This window comes from Natator depressus, chromosome 2 (assembly GCF_965152275.1).
Source record: "Natator depressus isolate rNatDep1 chromosome 2, rNatDep2.hap1, whole genome shotgun sequence".
NCBI classification, from domain to species: Eukaryota; Metazoa; Chordata; order Testudines; family Cheloniidae; genus Natator; species Natator depressus.
This window is the reverse complement of record NC_134235.1, coordinates 176,613,653-176,639,492: the sequence shown is the minus strand read 5'-3', so window position 1 is coordinate 176,639,492 and position 25,840 is coordinate 176,613,653. Positions and strand designations below refer to the sequence as shown.

The following is a 25,840-nucleotide window of genomic DNA, read 5'->3' as shown; positions in this document are numbered from 1 at the left end:
GGGGATATGATAAAGGTCTATAAAATCATGAATGGTGTGAAGAAAAAAGTGTTACTTACCCTTTCCCACAATACAAAAACAAGGGGTCACCCAATTAAATTAATAGGCAGCAGTTTTAATACAAGAGAAATATTTTTTCATATAACACACAATTAAACTGTAGAACTCATTTTTGTTTTTGCCTTCCTCTGCAGCGTGTGGCACGGGTCACTTGCTGGAGGATTCTCTGCAACTTGAAGTCTTTAAACCACGATTTGAGGACTTCAATAGCTCTGACATAATTTAGGAGTTTGTTACAGGAGTTGGTGGGTGAGATTCCGTGGCCTGCATTGTGCAGGAGGTCAGACTAGACAATCATAATAGGCCCTTCTGACCTTAAAGTCTATGATGTGATGTTATGATGGCCAAAAGTGAAACCAAGTTCAAAAATGCACTTGGTAAGTTCATGGAAGATAGCCATTGATGTACCTATTAGCAAAGATGATCAGGGTTGCAACCCTATGCTTGGGGCAACCTTAAACCTCTGATTGACAGATGGTGAAGACCTCTAACTGCCCTGTTCTGTACATGCTTCCTGAAGCTCTGGTATTAGCCACTGTTAGAGACAGGATACTAGGCTAGATAGACTACTGGTCTGACCCAACAAGGGAGTTCTTTGCAAACCTGGAATAGTCAGCTTGATCCTCAATAACTTTTCCAGTACTGCTTTCCCCAGGGGCCAGCGGGTGCTGTGCACTAGCTGAGAAATCCCACGTGGCTGATATCAGTTTGGGGAGGATCAGAACCGTAGCCTGAGCCACACGTGTGTGCACAAAGACATTAGAAGGATTAGAGGATTGTTACAAGGCTTTCAAAGGGGTTTTTAATCGAGGGAACCCCTTGCTCAAACAACCCCAAATATCAGCTACTAACCCTATCCTGGGCCCTTATGAGGCACAGCAATTTTTCAGACAGTCTAAGCAAGCGGGTGGATTTCAGACACCATAGCAACATTTCTGTTGAACAGTAGTCAAGTCTCAACTACATTTAACTATAGCAGAGAGTTACCACTCTCCTATGATGACTGTGGCTTCAATCAGAAGTTAGGCATGGCGGCTGATGTGTGAATTTCGCATGCCATCACAGAAGTGCATCAGTGATTAACTGGAGACCACCAGAAGGAGGAAACTTTGTATAAATAAGGATTATAACAAAACACCCAATATTTTAATGAAAGAAAAATGGATATCCACACATTTGCACTTATGTACAATTTTGTGATATATATAATTTTAAGCTGTTTACAAACAACATTTAATGCTTCAAATATTACATAATATTGATATTATATTTCTAGCAGAAATAAATATATTGCACTTTAAAAGAAACTTTTCATTAGATGTTGCTTCATAGTTATGTTCATAACTTTTTTCCATAAAAAGATTTCCCCTCTATCACCCCCTCCCTGCCCCCCCTCCCCAGACACACACTTTCATTACATGGTGAATGTGCTCACTCAAGGCATTATAAACAAATTAAACACAGCAAACAGCAGGACTGTGGTACATTCTGTTAAAGGGGCTACACATCCAGTTTTTACCTTCCCTGTTTTTAAAAAGAAATCTTTCCTCATTTCTGAAGGTACAAGAAGAAAATAAGAGACTATTTAAAATGTGCCAGAGGTAAAATACAGCAAACTGTATTTCTTGTCCATATACTATGATAAGAAGTTACTTCAAAGAGTGTTCATTTAGATCACTACTCAATTTCCAAAGGGAAAATAATGTAATAAAAACTTGTATGTAGTGTTGTTGTAGCCATGTCTCTAATATCCTGGGACTGACAAGGTAGGTGAGAATATCTTTTATTGGACCAACTTCTGTTGGTGAGAAAGACAAGCTTTCGAGCTTACACAGAACTCTTCTTCAGATCTGGGAAACATATTCAGAAAGTCACAGCTAAATACAAGGTGGAGCAGATTGTTTAGCAAAAATAGTTAATAGGCCACTTCACCTTGAATGGTCCCATGAAATGTGTTAACTATTTTTGCTAAACCATCTGTTTCATCTTGTATTTAGCTGTGACACTCGGAATACGTTTCCCAGACTTGAAGAAGAGCTCTGTGTAAGCTCAAAAGATTGTCTCTCATTTTACAGACCAGAAACCATATTCAATGACAGCTTACCAGAGTCCAAAATGCCACCTCACTGCAGGAAAGAAGTTGTAAGTGGCAAAACCACATTTTCTGCTGCAGAAAGGGACAGTAAGGAGTGGTAGGAATCAGGCCTCACCAAACGAGCATACTTTCAATGAGTAAAATTCACCCTGTGCAGAGAACCAAGAGAATGGCTCTTGCCACAGAGCCTCTTCAAATAATGAGACATAAGTGATGCTTAGGCCTGAATGCTGGCTCTCTACACAGGGGTGAATTTCACCCAATTGGTGTAAGCTTTCAGTTTAGGACACTTCCCAAAAGATTTTAAAAACAAACAAACATTAGTACTTCTGATTTCCCACAATACACACGAAGATCTCATGGGATCTAAACAAGTCATCAAATCACCTTTTTGTTTTTTAAAAACAAGTTGATTTTTAAATGTCTAATATTTGCTGACTCTTGGGAGGTTGTTCCCACCCCACACCATGCTCCATTGCAGTACATGAAAAGTTAGTGCCCAAATTAATGGCCAGACTTTTAAAAGCGCTTGGCATCTATTGTTACTCACACCCTTAAGGCCTTGAGAGTTTTCTAGGAAATGTTGTAGACTTTTCAGCACTGGTGCAGTTTCACTGGTGCCACCAAAGATGTAAGAGCTAGTGCAGACTATGCACAGGTCATGATGCCAATGACAACCTGCAGTCTGTCTCCACTAGACCTCACCCATAGGTGGGACTGCACCTGTGCTGAGAAATGGCTACAACATTTCCCAGTGTAGAGAAGACATGTTTTCCTTGGACCTAGCAAGGGCCATTTTTATCTGAAATGAAAGCAATCTCTCCTTAGTTTTGTAACTTAACCCATTTGGTCTATACTGCTTAAGTCAATTCATATGTTCTGTATGTCCACTACAATCAATGGCTCTGAATTTGTACCCATGACTGTCCTGCAGAATAGGCAACAGACCAACTAGGGCACTTCTGAAAACTGAACAGCTAAATTGAAGATGTGTTTTATGTCTTACTTCTTTCAGCGTTCCAGAAATAAAAAGGAAATTGGATAAAGGCATCTAAGTCATTTGCCTTAGTCTGCGATTCCTTTGATTGGTACAAGATGTGAATATCTCTGCGTAACAGAGTAATTAAAAAAAACATCCAAATCTGTTCATAACACTGAGCCAGGCAATACAACAATGGACTGAAGATGATCTTCTCTTTTAAGAAAGGCTGGACATGCCCAAATTTGCTTTTCAAACAGAATGGTAAGATTACTCATTTTCTGCTTAGCCAAGAAAGCTCGGAAAAATGAGGAGTGTTTCATATCAGGCATAAAATGTGAAATACATAGAAATATAACAGTTTAAATTATATTTGGCATTGCTAAGCCATCTACCAGTGGCAGACATTTTTCCTCAAAGTGAAGTGATTGGGATTTTAGCAATTCAGGAGCCCCGGAAGAGATTACTGAGCCAGAAAAGCAGTACAGGGATTCTTTTTTTCAGCAATCATAAAAATTCAGTGTTTAAGCAGTTAAAATCTGAATTACATTTCTAAATTTATCTACTTATTAAAATCAGTATAAAGCAGCCTGAAAATTGGTTACTAGTCTCCTCTGACGAGTTTCTACACCGGCATTGTCACTAATGTCACTGTCCAGCTAGCTGGATGCCATTAGTGAGATTGGAAAAGCTTGGTGAAATCTTGTTCCCATTAAAGTCGTTACAGTTTTGCTATGATTTTAGTGGGGCAAGGATTTACAGAACAGTCAGAATTTACACTCGGATGCTGCCTTCTGCTGGAAGGCAAGGAGGGGAGCAAAGCACAATAATATAGGTCAGAAATTCCCCACAGCTATGCCAATACTGGGGTGGGTGCTCCGATTCAGTAACATTGCTCTCCTCTGCCACGAACTGAAACCCTTCCACAAGATCCATGAGATTGGAAACCCCTGGATTAATGCTGCTGGGAGCTCCATGGCCACACTACATTAGAACGGTTTGTTTTCTCAGCCTGCATTGGTGGGCAATCCAATAGGTGATCTGGTTCAAAAGGGATTATGCTGCTGTGGGGAGGAACTAGTCAGACAGCACAACAGAGGGGTTGACTACTCAGAGACCCTAAGGAGCGTGGAATCAGCCTATGGATCCTCAGTCACTAAGGTTCCCTTCCCGACTGATAGTATGGCAACCCCCGCCCACTGTGGGGAATAGTCCATGAGTTTGAGAGAACGTCCCACTCCCATGCATGTTCTCTACATGAGGAGAGGGCTAGTGCCATATTTTTCATATACATTTCACATTTTATTCCTAGTGAAGAAGCATTTGCCTTTCATTGGATATTTTAGCTTTCTTTTGATACTATACTTGTACCCTAGGAAGAAAGAGCTTTCTTTGAAATATTTTCATACTCTGTTAGCAGAAATTTTATATGGAGAATATTGACGCTAATAGGATGGACTCATGAAAATGGCTAAAGAGGTCAACGAATTTATTGCTTAAACTTTGCTTTATAGAGGAACAGCAGTCAACATGAGAAGATCGGTCTCAGATTATAAAGGTTCCATCAGCCTACCTGTTTCAAATTTACTTTGAGTCAGCTGAAACAGAGCCACTGTACTTGCTTGAGCATTTTCTATTATGCACACACACAAAAGAGCTTTAAAGCAACTGGGCTGAATTCTTCACACAGTAACACTGCATGCAACCCCAGATAAGTTATTGAAGTTGCACAGGATGTATACAAGTGTAAAAGCTGTGGGACAAATTGTGAAGTTAACTATGATAGGATAAGCACCTTGTTAAAAAAAAATGAATGACACATTTATGCTATGTAAGCCAAACAATTGAAAGGGGAGGGAAAACTGTCAATTGTCCCACCAAATCTGCACTGAAAATATTTTTTTTTAAATGTGGCATTATCTATATATTTGAGGGGTTAACTGTAACTTTTGCAGCATAAGTATCTGTTCACCAATATTCTCAGATTTCCCCAAAAGTAGGGTTCTACTTATCAAAACAGGGCAGGATTAGCCAAAATTGGGTCTTCAGTACGAATACCTTGCAGCTAAATCTGACAGCCAAGTGCAAACCCCAGGATGTAGGTACATCAGGCCAAATTCAACATCAATTTAGAGCCCATGCAAGCAGACAGAAGGCTTGGTCCAGTATATTGATTTGTGACATTCCGCAGAGTGCTTCAGAGTCCAGAAATCATGAATGGATCACCATGTTCACCCATTCAAAAACAAAACAAAACCTCGGTTGCCTCGAATAATTTTACAGCAGTCTTTGCAGCATTCCCTATGCAAACCTGGGTGAAGGCAAAATACTGCAATTACTGAGGTAATGGTACCTATTTGTTCAAGGGGAAAATTGGCAAGATTTTAAAGGCAACCAACTGTTTGATTTATCAGTACAGTTCTCATCTGTGAGACAAATATCCTCTTTTGTTTTACTCAGCTGCCACGGAACATAACATAAGAATTAGGCAAAGTGCGAGATGGTATTACAGCGTTTTGTGGCAGGACAGCAAAAGGCAAGTCAGTGGGCTACAGCCAAAAGACTCTCATATAATATGCCTTTCACTTCACCCAGATGTATGGCACATGGCATAAAAGGTTGCGGTCTCTATTACATATAGTGTTGTAACACACGTTGGTCAGGTATAGAACAGAATAATGCAATGAAGACTGGCCTTCCACTCTAAGCCTCACTTCTGATCAGCCCCTACAGCCCCTTGTAAGTTCTCTTTATAGAACTCATGACTAGGGTGTAAGAACTGGGGTCAATAAGCATATGGTATTTCTTACCTATATACAGAAACTATACATTAGCTGAGCTGATTGGACCCTGCTCTTTCATCTGAACGTTGTTTATTCTTCACAGATGTTGAAATTCACCCTGTACAGAGAGCCAGCACAAGGCATCTACACCTCTTAAGACTTCAGTGGTGCACAGGCTTCAAGTTGGCTCTCTGCACCGGACCAAATCTGACCCATTATGCTAATTACATTATTATATTACAGACAAAAAACAACTAGAAAGTCTCGATTGCAGCCAGAATGAGACCCATTGTTTACACAACCATGTTTAATTAGAAACCCAACTCAAGATAAATATGAGTAAAATATTGTGGGCCAAGTTACATGCTGATTTATACCCCAGGCCATTCCACTGATCAAACTGGGACATACATAAGCATAGAATTTGGCTCTGGTCTGCCTGGCAGGACAACATAGCTGGCAACATTACCCATCACCATGAAAATCAAAGGAGAAGCTAGTAAATTTTTATGTGCTGGTCAGGCACCAGGATCTACTGACGTTTGCAAGTTGGATGGGCAGACCTTTATAGTCGAAGAATTTGGCTCTGTTCCTTTACCTCATACGAGCGCACATCTGGAGAGAGGGGTCCTTTAGTATCAGTGGCAGATAAGTGATTCAGGGGGAAGATTTGAGATCTTTCATTTTCAGATTAAAAGTAACAGATCCTACAGAATAAATATTTCCTTCCATCACTCCTGACAGATGCTTAAATTGCCCCCTTCTGGGATATGTGAGCAGCTCATTTTTAGACAAAGCAAAGATTATAACATCTTTATATTAAAACAGTCTTTTTTCTGAACTGATAACTTTGTGAACTCAAAGAAAATAAAGAATTCAAGACTTGGGTTGTGATCATATTTTCTTGCTATTTCCCCATTGGAACTAATAAACTGTTATCAAAGATAAGCCAGTCTTTAAAAGAAGGATAATCTTCCCCCCCCCCTCTTCTCCCAGCAAACTAATGCTGAGATAGCCTAAACATGCTCAAAGCTATAGCAATAAATCTTTCCATATTGGCTCTCATTATTCAGAGGGAAGGATAGAGTCAAGTAAGAGTATTGCCTCTTTCAGGATTCTTTTAGCATGTGGGGAAAAAAAACTACTGTATACACAATTAATTTGTACATTGCTGCGTAAACGCACCTTCTTACTCCGCTAGGCATAATGCGCCTTTGGATCAACCTGCACTTGGCTAAAAGTCCTGTGAACTTTGTGATCCATTTGGCTGTAGCACACAGATCCTTTTGCAACTCCAAGCTTCACTCTCTCTTGCTGTGACTCCTCGATGGAGGAATCTGTATCCATAATGCATTATGTTAGCTGGTCTTATGAGTTCAGCTCTTTCTCCATAGGTCTTTTGGGAAGGTCCCCTGTATTTTCATACCAAATTTGCACATTTAAAAAATTGATTTCTCTTGTCTTATGTCAGTCATACAAATGGTGTCATCACTGCAGAGGAATGACGCAGTCCTTGAATAGCTGCATAAGGCCCCTGTTGAAAGTAATGGTGGTATCTGGGCATGTGGAATGATGGGAATGTTGGGCCACTACCTTGCATTGAGCTGGCTATGGCAGAAGGTGTAAGAGGCATTCCCAGGCGGCTGTATGGAGGCAGAGATCCTTGGATTGGATGAGGGATGGGTGTAGCTATGGATGCAGTGCTGGTACCAAGGGCAGTCAAGGACTGTGGGTGCTGAAATCCAGGAAAACTGGTTGAAGAAGAAACCCAGGAGCTGAGAGATAAGTTATCGGATGTTGTAAAAGCTGATCCTGCAAAGAAAATAAATGGCTGAAGCCTAAGGTAGCTAAAATAGCAAAATGATATAAAAGGAAAGGGAATCTTTTACAGCAAAGTTGATATGGAAGACATTTCACAGATTGACTGTGCACTTCATTGCCAGGGGATGTTGTGAAGGCCAAGACTATAATTGGGTTAAAAAAGAATTAGATAAGTTCATGGAGGATAGCAGGGGTGCTGGAACAATTTTTATAGTGGGAATGCTGAGAACCATTGAACCAAACTGTAAACCCTGCATATGATTGAAACCACTTCCAGCCAGAGGGTGTGGCAGCACCCCCAGCATCTGTAGCTCAGGATGGGTCCATCAATGGCTATTAGCTAAAATGGGTAGGGATGCAACCCTACGATCTGGGTGTCCCTCAGGCTCTGACTGCCAGATGTTCAGACTGGACAACAGGGGATGGATCACTTGATAATTGCCCTGTTCTGTTCATTCACTCTGAAGCACCTGGCATTGGCCACTGTCGGAAGACAAGATATTAGACTGGATGGACCAATGATCTGACTCAGTATGGCCATTCTTATGTTAAGAGGGGATGCCACGGGAAATTAAATCCTCTAGAAGAATTCCCTAATGCTTTAGGTTATTATTCCAGGGTTGCTTCTTTTTATACCTAGACCTTGGATGAAGTTTCATTTTAAGAAACGGGTTGAAGTTGTTTGGAGAGCAAAATCAGCATTGCTCATTTATTTTAGATAGCACCTCAAGGAATACACCGAGAATTTTATTCTGCAGTTTGTCAGTCTATAGATGGATATAAAAATGCTATCCACTGTTAATACTGGTGCCAAAAACTGAAACATCTGGCTCACAGAGGTAAAGTCTCATTTCAGTGCAACACGGTAAGATTTCAGCTGGTCACCAGGGCTGGTAAAATTTTCCAAAATTTGAGTTTGATAAAAATTTCATCAAAAATTGATTTTTAAAAGGATTTTTCCAGTGAAAGTTTGGCAAAATTGGCATTGGGGGTGGGGGTGGGGGGTCAGGGAAGAAAATAAAACATTTGCAAAAAGATCCTATTTTTTAATCAGTTTTCAGCGAGCTCTAGTGGTCAGATAGTAACCGTAAGTGGTAGGATTGACAGACTTGCCTGGTTACTGAAATCTCTCAAAATATATTGAAATATTGGATGCAGTTCTATTAAACATGTGCTCTAAGGAGGAATTTTCTAAGCTAATAAGGGTTTATTATTTGTTAACTTCCAAAAATTGCTGTTTTCTGAAACCTCAGACCCTAGAGCAATTCTTTGCTATGTCTTTCCTTTGAGGATTTCAGAATTAGAAAAAAAAGTAAGACTTGTTTAAATTACAAATTAAAAAATGTTTTAATTAGCCCACTTGATAGCAATCTTTTTGGCATGCCTGTGGATAATTTGCTTTGATAACTACACTAGAGCCACGTCTACACTACAGCAGCTGGGCTACAATGCCCTAGGTATGCCTCTAACAATGTCATGTAGATGAGGACAACAACTACAGAAGAGGTTTTTCACTTCTGAAAGTCAATCACTCTCAAAGTCTGATGCAAATGCTGCACTCAGTCACTGTTATTCAGACACATCCGATTGTCACCTTCTGGGTTTTTGAGCTGTGTAAATACTGCAAAAAATATTAATTGTTATTATTTCTTCATTCATGTCCTTTGTGTTTTCAATGGGATGGGGTTTGGACAGAAAAGCAATCAATGGTGAGATTCACATTGGCCAGAACTTCACCCTAACTCGATATTTTAGGAAATAAGCTCACTGGCAAGGTTTGGCAATGCACAATCTTAAGCCAATATTGCAGAATATTCATGGGGAAAGAATTTTAAATTTATAATAGGTAGCATTTGCGTCAAATCTGACTGGAAAAGATATTCTTAGCCAGTCACGAAAAAGAAATATGAAAACACCTATATGACAAAGAAAAACACTTTGAATGTCAAATACTGACCATTCATAACAAACAGCTCATGAGCAACATGTAGGCAAACAATTTTTTGCAGAAGAATTTCAAACAAATACATTTGGTGACACTCTGCACCCCATATTCACCACTGCCATATAATTATAATATATTTTGCACAAAGTATGCCTTGTGAGGCATCATTCTAAAAGTCTTGTTCTGTTAAACATTTAATACCTTGTTGGATGGTATGTGCTATCATTGTACATGAAGTTTGGCTGTGTATATGCTACTGAAACATGTTGAGAGTTAAGAATATCCACAAGCAGCCTTTCAGGTACAATAAAAGGGTCAAATAAGGTTGATGGCTTATTGAGGAAATGCACACAAGCATTACCCCAGGAACTGTGTACAACAGAAACCTCTCCAAGATAGCACTGCACAATGGGAACCGTTTGACCCAGGTAACAGTAAGAGAGCTTTCCAGCAAGTTGGAAGAAGATATAAGGGGGAAGTGACATGACTGAACCTCACTCCACACACAAGAGAACACCTGAGGAAAAAAAGACTGAACAGGGCGGGGGCAGGGAGTGCTGGTCCCAGGCTAAAGAGATTTCTAGCTTGTATATGGAAACTTGGTGGACTGCGTGTATCATCAGTCAGGGTGAGACATTGCTAATTCAAATCCTATCTAGTATATTAGGCTCAATGTATATTTGTTTATTTGCTAGGTAACCTGCTTTGATCTGTTTACTGTTACTTCTAATCCCTTAATATCTATTTTTCTGTAGTTAATAAACTTGTTTTACGTTTTATCTTAACCAGTGAGCTATTGGGTGAAGTGTTTGGGAATCCTAGCTCTGTAAACAAAGGCTGTTGCAGTTCTTCCCCACATCGAGGAGGGAGTGAATTAATGAATGAGTTTGCATCACACAGATCCCTGTTCAGTGCAAGACGGCATAATTCTGGGTTTATACTCCAGTAGGGGTGCAAGGCTGGAGAGCTGGGAAGTTGGCTGGGGGGTCTCCTGTTTCTCCATGAGTGGCTTAGGTAAAACACTCAGGTAAGTCAGTTAGGTGTGTGGCGCCCCCTGCACCGTTTTGGGTGATAACAGGGCCTGGAGAGACTGGCTGAATCACCAGTGTGAGAGAGGCCAGCCCAGCTGAATTGTTAGGGGGCACAGCAGTTCCAACAGCTCCCAGACTGCACACTGTGGGGGGTCACACCCTGTCACACATTTAAAAAAAAAAAAATCAGTCTGATCATGGACAAATCCTCAAAGCAGAAAAAACAGCAAAATTCATTGGATAAGTTATTCATGATAAATGCTTCCCCTGCATAACTAGACAGGAAAAGTGATTCAGTAAGAGTGAATTGCTCTCGAATAAAAGTTATGTCAAATCCATACCAGAGACGGACTTGAACCAAATCTGAACATCCCTGAACATGGGGGAAGTTTGGATCTAGACCCAAACTGCAAAGATGCTTCTCTCTACAATAGACCAAAACAAAAATCTTCTATAAACCCTGAATCTGAATATCTGAGTTGTGGGGAAGTGTGTGTCCAAATCTGGATTAGAATCTGAATTTTACACTTGGCCCTATCTCTAGTATCAACCCTGAGCTGTGTCATGTATGCGTTTGTGTGTACACATACAGTATATTTTTAATTGTAGAGGGTTATGTTTTGTGTAAGGATATAAATACCTCTTATTTGTTAATAACTTTAGTAACCAGACTTCATGTTATAGTGAACATTCAATAACACTCAGGTTATCTTGAACTTGGTATTTTGTGTTCCAGAAACAGTGCCAGGTTCTCTGGGATTCTCAGAAACACCAGCATAAGCTGCTGACCTTTGTGATCACATTTTAGATTTGATTATTGTACTTTGAGACTCCCTAAACAGAATGCTCAAACCAATAAGGGGTAGGGGGAGGACCCTTGCAAACCTTTGCCTGTTGCAAGAATTAAACCCCAAACAAACTTTTGGAGATCCTGAAATAGTTTGTCATTTCTCCTTTCTTCTCCCCCAATTTTTTCTTCATTTTTACATGCCTCTGTACTTCTAGGGGCTAGTGGGACCAGAACAAAGTGCCAAAATACTTTGAAAACGAATGCACTGAATGGGTTTTGAAGTAAATTATGAGTATTGCAAACTCTTCCCTTTCTATACATCATGGAAAAAATCGTGCCCCTTACAATGAGAGCACTTGATGGGGAAGCGGGTGCCTCTTCCCATCTGTACAGAAGCAGAGAAGGATTACAACCAGTGCTCCAGTGAGTCCCAAATATAATACCTGCTGGGGACATGGTCTGCTGATTCCAGGTATGGTCAGGACCCACAGACCTCTTGCCATACGCTGAAGCCAGCAGCACTTGTTCACCTGCCAAGTCTCATTCAACTCCCTTATTATGCATCCATTTTAAGACAGTTTTTAAAGAGGTTATCAAAAGATTTTGCTGAGAATTTCAGAGAGATATTTACATTTCCCCTCATACTTTTTGGGAGTCTCCCTCAGTAAGACTGTCACAGATTGCTAGTCCTATGCTTTTGGAGGGCGGCAGGGATGTATATTACTCATTTGGAGAAGCAGTAAGTTGTACACCACCATGTATTGTGATGGGGTGGGGGGGGGGAAATAACAGTGGCACCAAGGATATACTCAACTGGTGTAAACTGGCTGACTCCACTGAAGGACTTCAAACATACCAGCTGAGGATCTGGCCCAGCAACTCCAGAAATTAAGGCATTGTTCTTAGGGACAGATATGCATGAGCAAGTGCAAATGAACACCTTTGCTGAAGAGAAACTCATGGTTCAAAGCGAGCACAGTTTTCCCCTATGTCCAAAGAGCTTATGAACAGCAACACTGCATGAAGTCAGAGGATAAGACAAGGGCCCTGCCAGCCTACAGGCAGACAGAACTGTTTTACCTCAAGTGGCTATTGCAGATGAAGCAGGTCATGAGGTCGCCAGGCAGGGAACACCACATTAAGTTCAGGAAGCTATAGCCATAGCAGTAAAGGTCTATTTTGACTAGCATAGCGACTGGCAATGTAACTTGTGCAGCAAGCATCCATTTGGAAGGCAATTCAGAGTAGCAATTGGTAAAAACAAACAAAACTAAGTCATTTGGGGGTGAAATGACAGGAAGGACGGGGGCTTTAGTCACCCAGGTTGTTACAAGTTTAAGGCCAATTCTCCAGCCTGCCATATCCCTTGGCACTGCTCAGGCAATGCAGCATAGCCATATTCCGGCTGGAGATGGCCAGCAGAGAGTTCTTCTTGCGTAAAGGAATGTTCTGTGGCATCAAGCTGATGAAGGCAGCATAACTCTCTCCTGCACCAACCACCTCTCAACACACCACCAGCGTATAAAGCATGCCAAAGACGGGGTGGGGGCTAAACTCCATTGGTGTAGGATCAGTTAGGGGTCTTACCTCGGTGGCATAAGTTAAAGCAACTCTGCAGAGCTGGGCAGCACTGGACGTGTCCCCCTTCTCCCCGGCACTGCGGAGAGTTGAGATGCAGTGGAGAATTTAGTCCTTAATGTGTTCTCGTCAATGTATTTTCCTACCTCTGCTTTGTGTTGCCTGGCTCTCATCTCCCAGAACATCATCTTCTCCTCCATAGGTTCTGATGGGGGAGCGTGCATAGGAATGCTTTTGAATAAGGCTCTCCACACTCTCTCTATGGAAGAAAGCAATATTGTACGTCAGTAGCATTCTAAGCATTACCACCTCTGTTTAGCGTATAAACCCCGTAACCCATTCTATGCTGTAACTAAACCAGACGTATGGCTGACATCAGCTCAGACACTATAGCTGAATGAATAATTAAATTAGGGGGGAAAATGATGAACAGATTGTCTCTGTTCATGAAGTACACACCAACAGATCATATTTTTCTCAAATTCTCAAAATCATTAAAACAAGATGTTTCATGCATTTCAGTTACTCTGTGGCTTGTGTTAAAAATCCCAAATTCAATAAATATTGTTTACTCATTGTTGGCCACGTCTTACATTGTGTTGTGTCTGGTTCTGGAATGAATGAGAGCAAATTTACCACCAAGTTCCTCATGTGGGTTTTCACAGTCAATATAAAACCAGCCTCATCAAGTATTTGAAGATGCAAGCTTAAAATTCATGTTCTGTGAACATTTGTGCTGGTAAAACTAGGTCTGGGTCAGGAGTGATGGTCACAATCCAATTCCCAATGAACAAGTGTCCACTTCACAGATACTACCATCACAGCTGGCACTCCCCCATTCTTGCAGAGACTGTCCGCAAGATCAGGGCATGGCCATGGACACAGCTCACCTGCAAGGACAGTCCCTCACAGTCAGGGTGTAGGCATATTAACACTACAGTATGGGAAATCTGCTGTGCTCCCTCTCACGAGGTACCTATTCTATGGACTAGCAGAGGTCTGGTAGGCCTAGATCTCTCAGCCTGGCACCTTGAACAGGCACTGAATTCACACAAACAGTTTTTAAATAGAAGAAAGTCATAACTACATGATGAGTAAGCCAATTTATGGAGAGGACCAAATATACCAAATCCCTGGTATATTTCCATTTAAATCAGTGGCATTATACCAAGAATGAATCTAATACATTTCCAGTGTGGCTTTATATTCCTGTTCTCATCCAGGAAATCCAGTCTATAAAGGATTGGGGCCTATCTTACAGCACTTTCCTCCTACCAAGCCAGGTTTTGATTTTGCTGAGCCAGCTCACTTCCTGGGGTAATTCTCGCTGAGCTCTCTCACAGAATCCAGGCAAGCGCTTTCCAGCAGAGGTAGATGTTTTTCATTTAAGGCTTCTTAACAAAAACAAATCCAAACCTCACAAACTCCTTCCTCAAAGCCAGCACAGGCCAAGTAGTCCCTTCCCCAACTCTGCCCCTCACACCAGTAACTTCAGCAACCCAAAATTTCCTGGCTCTTGCCTCAGAAATAAAGGACTTCACACAATCTCCTTTCTGCCCATTTTGATTTCTGGAGCAATTCCTCTCTGCAGTAGCTCCGGTAGCAGTTCATTGGGAGCACAGCCCCTGACCCCTCAACTTTCTGGTGGGTGTTGCAGCCTCCCCTCTCCATTTCCTGTTGCCCTCTTTTATACGGATCAGCCATTAAGGTCCAGCTCTTTTCTCAGGTGCAGAGGGCAGGGCTAATTAGCTAGCCAGCCAGCTGCAGGTCTCTGACCCCAGAGACATGGTATCCCTTATACCTTCACATAGGTAATACATCTGTTGGGCACAGGTTTCTTTCGGCCTTACCATCTGATAATGTTGCTACATGTATTTTATTATGGCAATTCAGCTGTTGCAAAAATTCCAAGGAAAAACATTTTCCAAATAGCACAATAAATCACTGTGGCACATGTTTTCCTTTCCTACAAAAAGGCTATTATAGTCATTTTGTCCTTGGTCTATCGCTGGTATCATTACTTATGCTAGTCTCCTGGAAAAAAAAAATAAAAAGGGGATCTTATCTAAGTGATTTACTTGTGTCAGGATTGGAAGTGGACTGAAAGCAATGGCAGTTCCTACGTAGAGGATGATATAATTGAATTATTGCCTTTTAAGTGATTGAAAACAGTGGGCATATCAGGGCTATCTCCAAGAAGATTTTACAAAGAAAAAGACAGACGGCATTGTTTATGTTATGTATTTAATGCCTCTTAGGTCTTTTCTTTTTCAAACAGACTGGGAAACGTTGCTTACCAAGAAAGAAAGAAAGAAACATGGAGAATAGGAGACCAGCATAGAATAATGAATTGGGATTGCCTTGGCAAAGTGGGGTAGATGCCAGGCGGTAAGCACTTTCACATTTGAAGGCCAGATATACAGCAACTAACCTCAAAAGCTCTGAAAAAAATAAATCACGTTCAGGTGATATGTCTGTATTGACTTTATTAGTAGTAAATGTCTGCTTGTAATGATATACTCTGATGTACGGTATGTAATAATGTTGTGAAACGGCAGAAACAATGCAGGCTCCAGTTCTAGTTCAATGGGCCAAATTCATCTGTAACCTTATGAGGTTCAATGGAGGTACATTACAGATAAATTTGGCCCAATAAATTTACCTCTGAATTGCCCTTTGGGAATTTAAAACTAAATCAAATACCCACAATTATTGCAGACTAAATTCTTTCCAGATGGGTCACTTTGCTAGACAGAAAACTGTATTATCTTATGTGGTTGTCTTTTTTAAAGGGAAAAGAGGTATGACTTTTACGTGAACCCTGAATGTGAAAAGTTTGGAAGTGGGGCACAGTGCGTTTGGATTTTTTATGAATTATTATTACTATTATTTCGCAGACATTGTGCCAAAAATCATCAGATTCATTGTGAAAAGAAAAAGTATTTTAAAAAACAGGAAAACATTAAGAATGAGGAAATTAAGATTAGGAAAAGCAGCTCGTGACACAAAAGTGTTCGTTCTGAGCTGTAACCATGGGCCAGGTCTACACAAATTTTTTTGCCGGGACTGAAATGTCGCGTAGGGCTGTGATTTTTTTACACCATTTTTATACCAGCAAAAACCATAGTGTAGATACTGTTATACTAGCAAAAAAGTTATTTTGCTGGTATCGCTTATTTCATTGGGGAAATGGGATGAGTTGTACGGACAAAAGAACTCTTTTGCTGGCGTAAGCTGCATCTGCACTAGGACGATTTGCTGTTAGAGCTGTAACGGCAAACCCTTTCGAGTACAGACCAGCCGGGCCAGCTCTAGGATTTTTGCCACCCCAAGCAAAAAATTTGCTGTCCCAAGCTCCGAGGGCGCAACTGCCCAAGCCAAAAAAAAAAAAAGGGGGATGGCCGGAATGCCACCCCTGGAATTGCACCGCCCCAAGCACGTGCTTGCTTTGCTGGTGTCTAGAGCCAGTCCTGCAGACAAGGCCCTGTTCTCAGCACCTGACGTTTAACATTCAAAATTTTACATAAAATAATCTCGTCTGACTGCATTGCTGGTTTATGGTTTTATTACAAAACAACTCATGATTTTTCATTTTAAAGGTCTAGATTTTGATTCACACGACGTGTCTGTGTGGTGGAGTAAAAGAGTAAGCCCTCCCACCGGCGAACCCCGACACAGATTACCTGAAATTTTGGATTATACAAAAGTGCACTATCTAGGATACCTGTAGCATGACAATCTGTATACGGAGATTGGGGGTGGGGGAGAGAAATACTCAAATAACCCACCTCAAACATAGAAATGAACTTAATGGGAACAATACTCATTTATTTAAAATGTATAGTTTTATATTTGTGTGTGCAAAAGGTCTTAAGCAAATGAAAGGAATTAATAACTAGGCTGATCATCTCACAACATTGCTTAAAAGATGTATGCAGATAATTTTATAAATCACTGAACGATAAATCAATATTTGCCATATTATGATTCGGTTCAATAAAAATACTTAATAAATGAAAACTGGAGACTGAGAATCAGATTGTTGGTGTTTTTAGAAGCATTCCTTGAAAATGTTCAGACTTGATCTATAATCAGCTGAGCATCTTGTGAAAAATGAAGTAATTTCAGTTTAATCCAAGAAAAGCTTTTGGTCTTCAGTTTGCAGATCGTTATTGCCTAATGCTTAACTCAACTGATTTTTACTTTACGCAGTTACTTAGATTTCCAGGGCGCCTTCTATTTAGCAGTAAAGTTAGGGTAACTGAATATTGGGGGGGTTGGAGCTGTCAGAGAAGTGGAGGTGAAGATGTTATTTTACGGCCAATTTATTTTGCATGCTCTCCCAACATTTTGTCACCCTTCAAGCTCCCCTTTTAAACTTAGTTAATATGAATGAAATCCGCACATTAGTACTATAAAATATCATGATCAAATTCTGCTAAGTATACAAGTGTAAAATAACAGCATGGAATGGGCTGGAGACGAGGAAGAGGTCAGAGAAGATAGGAGCTGGAGCTGTCTGAACAGGGGAGTAACTGTGTACCAGATGGCAAGCAGGAAACTGAGTTGCTGTTGGCCAGCATGGAATAGGAGGACACATGATGGCAGTGGTGGAAGAGGCAGGATGAACAGGATAAATGGTAATGTGGGAAGGGAACTTACGAGGATCTCAAAGAACTGTAGAGTGACAGAAGCACATGGTGAGACAAGACTGGTCAGTCAACCTTCATTTATATTGAATAAAGTCCCTCTCTTCTCCACATCAGAAAGAAGCCATAGTGGTTTTGAACCATGAATCCAATAATGTGGACAGGACGTAGCATTTCAATGATGCATGGGTGATTGCTGCACTCATTGTGTGCTGCGTATCAAGGGTAGTGACACCTAGTGATGGATCATGGAAAATATTTTTTCTCTCAGAGGATCATCAGAGCTTCCACACCTTGGTTGCAACATCAAGCCACCAATTCCAGTGATGTATTTACCTGTGGGTTGGATGGCTCAGTCTTACCTCCTGTGGTAACTCATTCCAAAGCTAAGGTATCTTGACTGACAATGCTTTACCTCCAGTTTTCACTAGGACAATCTTAGGCCTTGTTAGCGGCACTGTCCTGGAACAGCAGAGCTGTCTCAGAGGACCATGAATTGACAGGCAGTCTCTGATGTAGCTGGGACCTGATCCACTAACAGATTCAGACCAAGGCCTGAAATGCCACTGGCAGTGACCTGAGAGTCAGTAAAAAATACAAGGTTTCAGAGTAGCAGCCATGTCAGTCTGTATTCGCAAAAAGAAAAGGAGGACTTGTGGCACCTTAGAGACTAACCAATTTATTTGAGCATAAGCTTAAGTGCCACAAGTCCTCCTTTTTTTAAAAAAAAAAATACAAAGCACTCTTAAGTGTTCTTTGCAACTGAGGAGCGGGGCAATATCTTGCATAAGCTGGAACATCTGTTTCCTTCCATCATCAAACCCAAGTGAATTATAGAAATTCACTCTGGAGATGATAAAGGCAAGGATCACTATGGCCAGATCCTCAATCAAGATGAAAGGGGCTATGCTTCCTTGTAGGCAAAAGAAGGCATTCCTTTGAAGACTTTTCATCAAATCTCTCATTTGCTGTTTGTGGTGCTCTCACTACAGCCTACAGTATAGCGTGTTCTGATCACCTGGGCTTTGATGCTGCAATGTATTATGCATGGGCACATACAATTCCCACGGAGTCACCATCAAGTCAATGGGGCCTATCTGTGCACAATACAGTGTATGGTCAGGACCATGGACATCAAGTCCACTCTATTCTTGCGCATATTTGAAATTGTGTCTTTTTCTGCAGTTGGTATCAGTGCTAGAGAGCGAGTCTACGTGGGATGGGGACAAGATTTCTACCTTCTTCCTTTGGATGGAGCAGGCTTTAGACAACATTTTTAGTCTTAGCCCAAGGCAACAGACAAAGCTAATACATAACTGGACCACCCTGGCAGTGGCAGGTGCAGGTTAGCACCCATCTTAGACACATACAAAAATCAGAGATTCCTACATACTGCTCATCCAACCAGTCCACTCTGGGCCTGGTCTGATGTCTATTGAAGACAAAGTGCAGAGAGAAATTCCACTATTCACCATCTTTTGCTTCAGAGAAAAACCCTCTGCACCTGTAGTTCCTTGAGGAGATGCTGTCAGGAATACCTAAAATAGCTACAGACATTATGAGCCACGCTGACCAACCTGTCCATGTTTTCTCCATTTTTCAGGAGCTCCCTCACTATCAATCTGGGGGATAAGCAAAACAATAAGGATCCATCCTAATCCACTCCCCACGTCTTTTACTGCTTTCCTTTTTTAAGAAAATGTAATGTACAATGGATTAATAGAAGGAAAATAATAAAGCTGACAACTGTGTTTTGCTTGGCCATTCAGTGCAACACAAAGAAAAATACCGAACAGGATACAGAGTGTATGAATTATCAGTTTACAGCTTGAATAACTTCTTTAGTTCTGGATTTCAAAGGTTTCCCTTTTTTGTAGCTGCCGGTTAGTACATTTGGAAGAGAGCCCAGATAACAGAAGACATCAGAAGTGAGGTGATGTGAAGACAGACAGAATAAATGGGTTCAGAAAGCAAAAAAAAAAAAACTTGCTGGAAGTCTCACTCTAGTAGAACTTTTTTTTTTAAAGGAAAAGACGACTAATTTGTCCACGACTCAAGTGGTGAAAAGGAGTCCTTTTAAAAAAAAAAGCAGGGGAGGAACAAGTGCCCTTTTACTGAAGGGGGAACAGAGTGAAGTGAATAACAAACATTTATCTGCAACCCTGTTCAGGAATCGTCCAGCCACAATGCTTACTGCATACACACAACACACGATTAACAACATATATAGCACTTCCAACAAATTATGCTGATATGCTGATATTGCATGCTGGCTTTCTGAACATAATCCAGCTCTTAGTTACACTCATCAGGCCAAATCCTCATCTGGTTAAAATTGACATAGTTTGGCAGAGCTAGGCCAGTCGACACCAGCTGAGGTTTTGGGCCCATCAAATTAAATGGCGTTGAATGGGTTAAAGTGAAAATAGAATCTGGCCCAAAGTGTGCTAGGGAGCCAAAATTAGCCACAGAAAATCAAAACTAACATGCTAGACCTGGATAAATACAATACACAAAAAGCAAAGAGTCACAGCTTTTAAAAGAAGACAAATCAAAATAAAATATTTGCTGGTATTTGGAAAAACCTGGGTTTGGAAAACAGTAGGGTACAGACAGAGTTTATCTCAGAAATGACACTTCCTGAGATGATGGCATATCACAACACACATACCAGCCACTAATTTTAACTTTGGAAGAGCTGTAATAAGCCTTATACTTTGCATTAAGGTAAAGTAGCAAGATTTAGACCACTGTATGGAAAAAAATAGTAGAACGTATGGAATTAAAGCATGAGGATATTAAATAGCCCTTCCCCCTTCCACCTCGTATACATCCCCACCCCAAAAAAGGGAAAAGGGCGATATGCAGCAAATAAGAAAAGTAAAATGTTTACTTTATATTCCTCTCCCCTGATTTGTCAAATCGCAAACTCATGTGAAAGTTCACGAGAGGTATTTATGTGATTTGTTTCATAAACTAATGACATATGGGATTACGCTCATCCCTAGCTTTACTCCACTGGGTCAGATTTAACCCCGGGGGAGCAGAGAGCTTTTTTTTTTTTTTTTTTTTTTTTTGAAGGTCAGGGAAGTGGGATGAGAGCAGTGTCCTGGAGGTGACTGATGCTCACTCTCATGCAGGATAAGAGAAATCCACATGGAGAATCTCCTTAGCAGTGGAAATGATGTGCTTGATTCTAAATTACTCTGCCCCTTCTGTAGTCATTCACACCAGTGCACAGTGAGTGGAAAAGTGAGCAAGAGGCTACCAAATCAGCATGTTAGTGTTTTGTACCCACTTTGCACTAGTGCAATTGACTACACATGGGGCAGGGCAACAGCAAACCAGGCCCATTAGGAGACTAATCTGGGTTCCAGGTGTTTAAAATATTGGGAAGTGGACAGATTCCAAGGTTTCAGCTGGGCTATTGCTGGGCTGGAAAGGAGGAAAGGTTGGCTCCTGGCCACCAGGAGGCAGGGTTGGGTAGGAAAGCTTGTAAGAAACCGGACTGGGGGCTCCCCTATGCCCAGCACCCTTGTCCAGCCCCCAACCTGTGCTTCTGATAGGACTTATCTCTTCCCAATGCCGGTTTCTGACAACTCCTCCAGAGGAGAAACAAGCAGGGGAGGTGGGTCTTTGATCCATATTGGAGAAGAATTAGCACAGAGTTGTAAATTGCTTTGGAAATGGGGGTGGGGCCAGCACAGGTGCCGACTTTCCAAAGTGCCAGAGGGTGCTCGACCCCCAGCTCTGCCCCAGGCTCCGTCCCCACTTCACCCCTTCCCCCAAGGCCCCACCCCTACCCGCCTCTTCCCACCCCTGCTCCACCCCCACACTGCCTGTTCCTGCCCAGTTTCGCCCTCTCCTCCCAGCGACCGTGTCCTTGCTCCTCCCCCCTTCCCCCCAGAGCCTCCTGCATGCCGCAAAACAGCTGATCACAGCAGGCAGGAGGCGTGGGGAGGGAGGGGGAGGCTCTGATCCGTGAGGTCTGCGGGCAGGTGGGAGGCGCTGGGTGGGACCTGATAATGGGGCTGCAGTGGCTGCTCAGCACCCACCATTTTCCCCCCATGGGTGCTCCAGCCCCAGAGCACCGATGGAGTTGGTGCCTATGGGGGCCATTGGCACTATCAAGCAGCATATGCCTCTCTGCCAGTTTAGAGGGCATGCATGCTTTGTGGCCCCTGGAGGGGGCTAAAAGGGGATAGGAAGAGGTCTTTTTTGATAGATGTTAGGTAAAAGGAAGGGGTCCTGCATTGGGTTGGAAAGCAAAAGAGGTACCGACCCCAGTCAAGTTTACCACCGATATCACCTAACTAAGCACACAGTGTGACTGCAATGTAGATGGGGCTATGCCCATATTTAGAGTTCAAGCACATTTCACATTCTGTTTATGCCTTTATACAATATACTTCTGTATTTTAGGCAGAGACTGCCTAATGTAGGAAAATGTTGACCCTGATTACCAAGAAAACCAATATGAAATGCTGAGTTGGGGCTTCCCCGCACATCTCCTTTTCACTCTCTCTCTCTCTCTCTCTGATGCTAAGTATTGTTTTGGTGGTCAGGCCACACTTCTGCATTAAGAGCTATCTCCTCTTGATGCATCTCTCTGACTTCAGTGAGTGTTTATTAGAGGTATGCAAGAGAGGACACCCGCTCAATTACCTTTAATACAGTCACCAGTCCATTCCTGAGCTTTCCTCACATGCACTAAAACAAAAAAAAGTCCAGAATAAAAGTATGATCCATCGATCGCACTCTAAACATTAGTTTATGGTTCAGTAGTTCTGTTGACTCCCATACTTTAAAGGGATTGAATTTCTTGCTGGCTGGTGTGCATGATATTATTCCCAAGGCTAATTCTTCACCACAAGCCCCAAGGAGGCCTTCAGACACACAGCAAAAAGTGAACCTACTGGCCTTGTGATCTGACAGTTCTTATAGCCTTTGGGCTCTTGTTCGGCAGAAGTATAAAGAGGCTCACGTCGTACATGTCGCCAGTGACGTTTGCTTATTCTCAAGCTATTTTATAGCCTTTTTAACAATAGTTATTTTTAAAAAAATCAGCATTCATCAGAGATGAAAGTAAGCCGGTTTGGTCCGGTCCGGCGTTCCGGTAAGAAAGCTGGTATACAGCCGACCGTACCGGGAGGGCTGCTGATGCGGGGGGGCAGGGCAAAAGGGTCTGGCAATTTAAAAGGCCCCGGGGATCCCGGCAGCGGCCAGAGCCCCTGGCCCTTTAAATCACTGCCGGAGCCCCAGGGCTCCCGGCCGCCGCCTCTACCAGGGGGCTCCAGGGGCGATTTAAAGGGCCGGGGATCTGACGGTGATTTAAAGGGCCTGAAGTTCCCAGCCACTGCTACCGCTACCGTGCCAGCGGCTGGCGCCCTGGGCCCTTTAAATCGCCACCAGAGCCCCAGGCGGCATGAGACAGGCAGCGCTGCAGGGCTGGCTGGGTGAGTCTGGCCCCAGCCCCACCCCTTCCACACCTTCCGGGGGCCCAGAGCCTCCCCCGCCCCCCCCCCACCTTGCCCAGGACCCCAGCCACCAGTGTACCAGTAAGTCCGTTAAGTTACTTTGACCCCTGGCATTCACCAACCGTGACCACACCACAGTGTCTGATATACTATGGGTGACACCATGGTACGTCATATACCACAGTGTGATACTTTTTGTGAAATTTAACTTTTTAAAGGCACCAGCTGAAGGAACCAACCTACAACAGAGCAAGTATCGAAGACAAAAAAATAAATAAAAAGGGCCAGTGTCAGTGGGTGAGTCAGTGATTTTTCTAAGACACAGTGCCTGGATAAATTCTGCCCAGAGTAAGCGTAGATAGATTGCCACAAAAAGTAATTTGTGGAAAGAGAATAGAGTCTCTTCGTTCACTTCTAATGATTACAAAGGAATCTCACATCCTAAATGTGTAAATTTGAAATATACCCCAGCCACCGAACATTTTTACTCGATAAAAGTTATGAATGGAAAGCTACCAGGAAAAGAAGACTATGCTCAATTATTTGAATAGAAATGAGAGCAAGTATACTAATATCAATAGTTACAGGTGCCCAAAGTCTATACCATTTTGCACACTCCATTGTCCTTATTTATATTGTTGTAACTTCAATATGTACAATGCAAACAGATTCAATCCTAAAGGCATTTTCAGTTTGGATTTCCTACATAGTGATCGTAAATCTGGAACAGGAAACTTCAAATCGTTAAAGTCACATATTTATAAAATCATATTCAATTAGGTTAGAAAAGTGCAATTTCTGTCATCATGTCATAAAAAGATGTGTTTTTCTCTCAGATCTACTATAAAGAAAAGCTCCCTATATTGTTACAGATAGGGGCTGTTTTCAATCAGTAACAAGGAGCAATCCAATTACTAGATGGTTTAGTGCAGTAACTGACTCCAGACTAATTTAATTTCTTTAGGTCTCTAAAGATCAATTGATCTGATTTGTTTCCCTCCCCACAGGCTGTTTAGGAAAAAGCAGACTTAAATACCTGGAAATGAAATCCAAAGCTTTGTCCACTTTCACACTACTTAAGTCATCCTGAAAACTTGCAGCTGATGATGAATGAGTGCTCTTTTGGCCCTTACATCATGGGATGCTTCACAGATTGGAGATCATTAAGATCACTGTGCAACATTTCAATTTATTCATGCATGCACTGTATGCATATCTGCTTTGGGAATCCCATGCATTGACTGGAAAATCTACTTGCAACATCTAGTCACATTTTCAACTATAAAGAGATGTGTGAATGTGTATTTACCTTGCATATTCTTCTCCAGGACATAGAAATACAACAACAATATTGTTTATTTCAAGTGGTGGCCATGTTGAAGCTATTTATTATTATAGCAAGACAAAACTCAAATTGCATCATTCAATCTATTGCCTAAAATATTGTAATGCATGACTTTTAATGGGTGTCAAATATGAAAAAATTTATACTGCTTTATTCTCCATTGCATGGGATCACTAGATCTTATTTTTCCTATTTCTTTTTCTTTCTGTCTGTCTTATTTAGCTGTCATTTTAGGCCAGGGGTAGTCAATAGGTGGACCAGAGGCCAAATCCGGACCACTAGGTGCTTTTGAACAGACCCCAAAATGTTTTTATTTACTTAGTATTTTATCATTATTATTTTCCCTGGAGTCTGGACATTGACTATACCTTGACCAAGAAAGTTGGACCTTGACAAAAAATAGACTACCCCTGCTTTTGATGGTGCTATCATTGGCTCTTATAAAAACATACTATACTATGATTGCAGATGTGCAGCTTACAGAAGTAACACTTATAGACATTACATTTCCTATTGTAACATGCTTGGGTATTTTAATGTCTATGAACAGAAAAAACCTTTTACAGTTCTGATCCATTAGAATAAGGATAGGAAATAAATAAAAAACCTCAACCTGTCTCTTATCAGCACTCTTGTGTGTCACGCTTTTACTACTTTGCTACTTGATGTGTTGTGCACCAGTGTAATTTTTAAAATGCCATAGGCCACTAATAAGATGGACTCTTTCCCATTTAATTGAAAAATAGATGTGAGCCTGCCATGGACTAAAGGAAAATCAGGAATCTCCTGTGGCTTCAAGGTTTCCACTTGTATTACACGTGGTATTACACTTGGATACCTTATCTTTGATGGCAGCATTCATGCCTGACCAGGATAGGCTGTCTCAGGCTCTGTTCTCACACTTCTCAATAATCAAAATGGCACCGTGGATTATGCTCGACTTCCCTGACTACATGCCATGTGCTGTTATTTTTGGATGTCCTTTGTAAAAACTCCCTTCACAGCCAGCAATTTCCTCTCTATAGTCCCAATCCGTTTATATGCCTGGAGGCGCCGAAGCATTCTCTGTTGGCTGCCTATTCAGAATTACTCTCTCATGCTCTTGTTGGGCCTTTTGGATTCCCTGTTTGAGATGATCACATTTCGTGTTGGAAAGGGATCATGTGGTAGTCCTCTGCTCTTCCTACTATCACTTGTCAAACAAATCCGGTCACTGCAATTTGTTTACCCTAGTCTGCTGTCATTATGCCACGGTATGCTTTTTTAATTAGATGCACTTCAGTTTGT

General features: G+C 41.7%; 1 protein-coding gene across 1 annotated transcript in view; it reads right to left on the bottom strand.

Annotated features, from left to right (window-relative positions):
* Positions 1–1,464: 1,464 nt before the first annotated feature.
* The window catches only part of TBX20 (T-box transcription factor 20), a 49,674-nt gene continuing 25,298 nt past the window's right edge, over positions 1,465–25,840 (bottom strand). Inside the window, exons 7-8 of the mRNA XM_074945356.1 lie at positions 13,229–13,341; positions 1,465–7,729 (exon numbers count right to left, since the gene is read on the bottom strand). Of these exons, the coding sequence (XP_074801457.1) occupies positions 7,389–7,729; positions 13,229–13,341 (454 nt within the window). The 3' untranslated portion in view covers positions 1,465–7,388. The remainder of the gene's footprint in view (positions 7,730–13,228; positions 13,342–25,840) is intronic.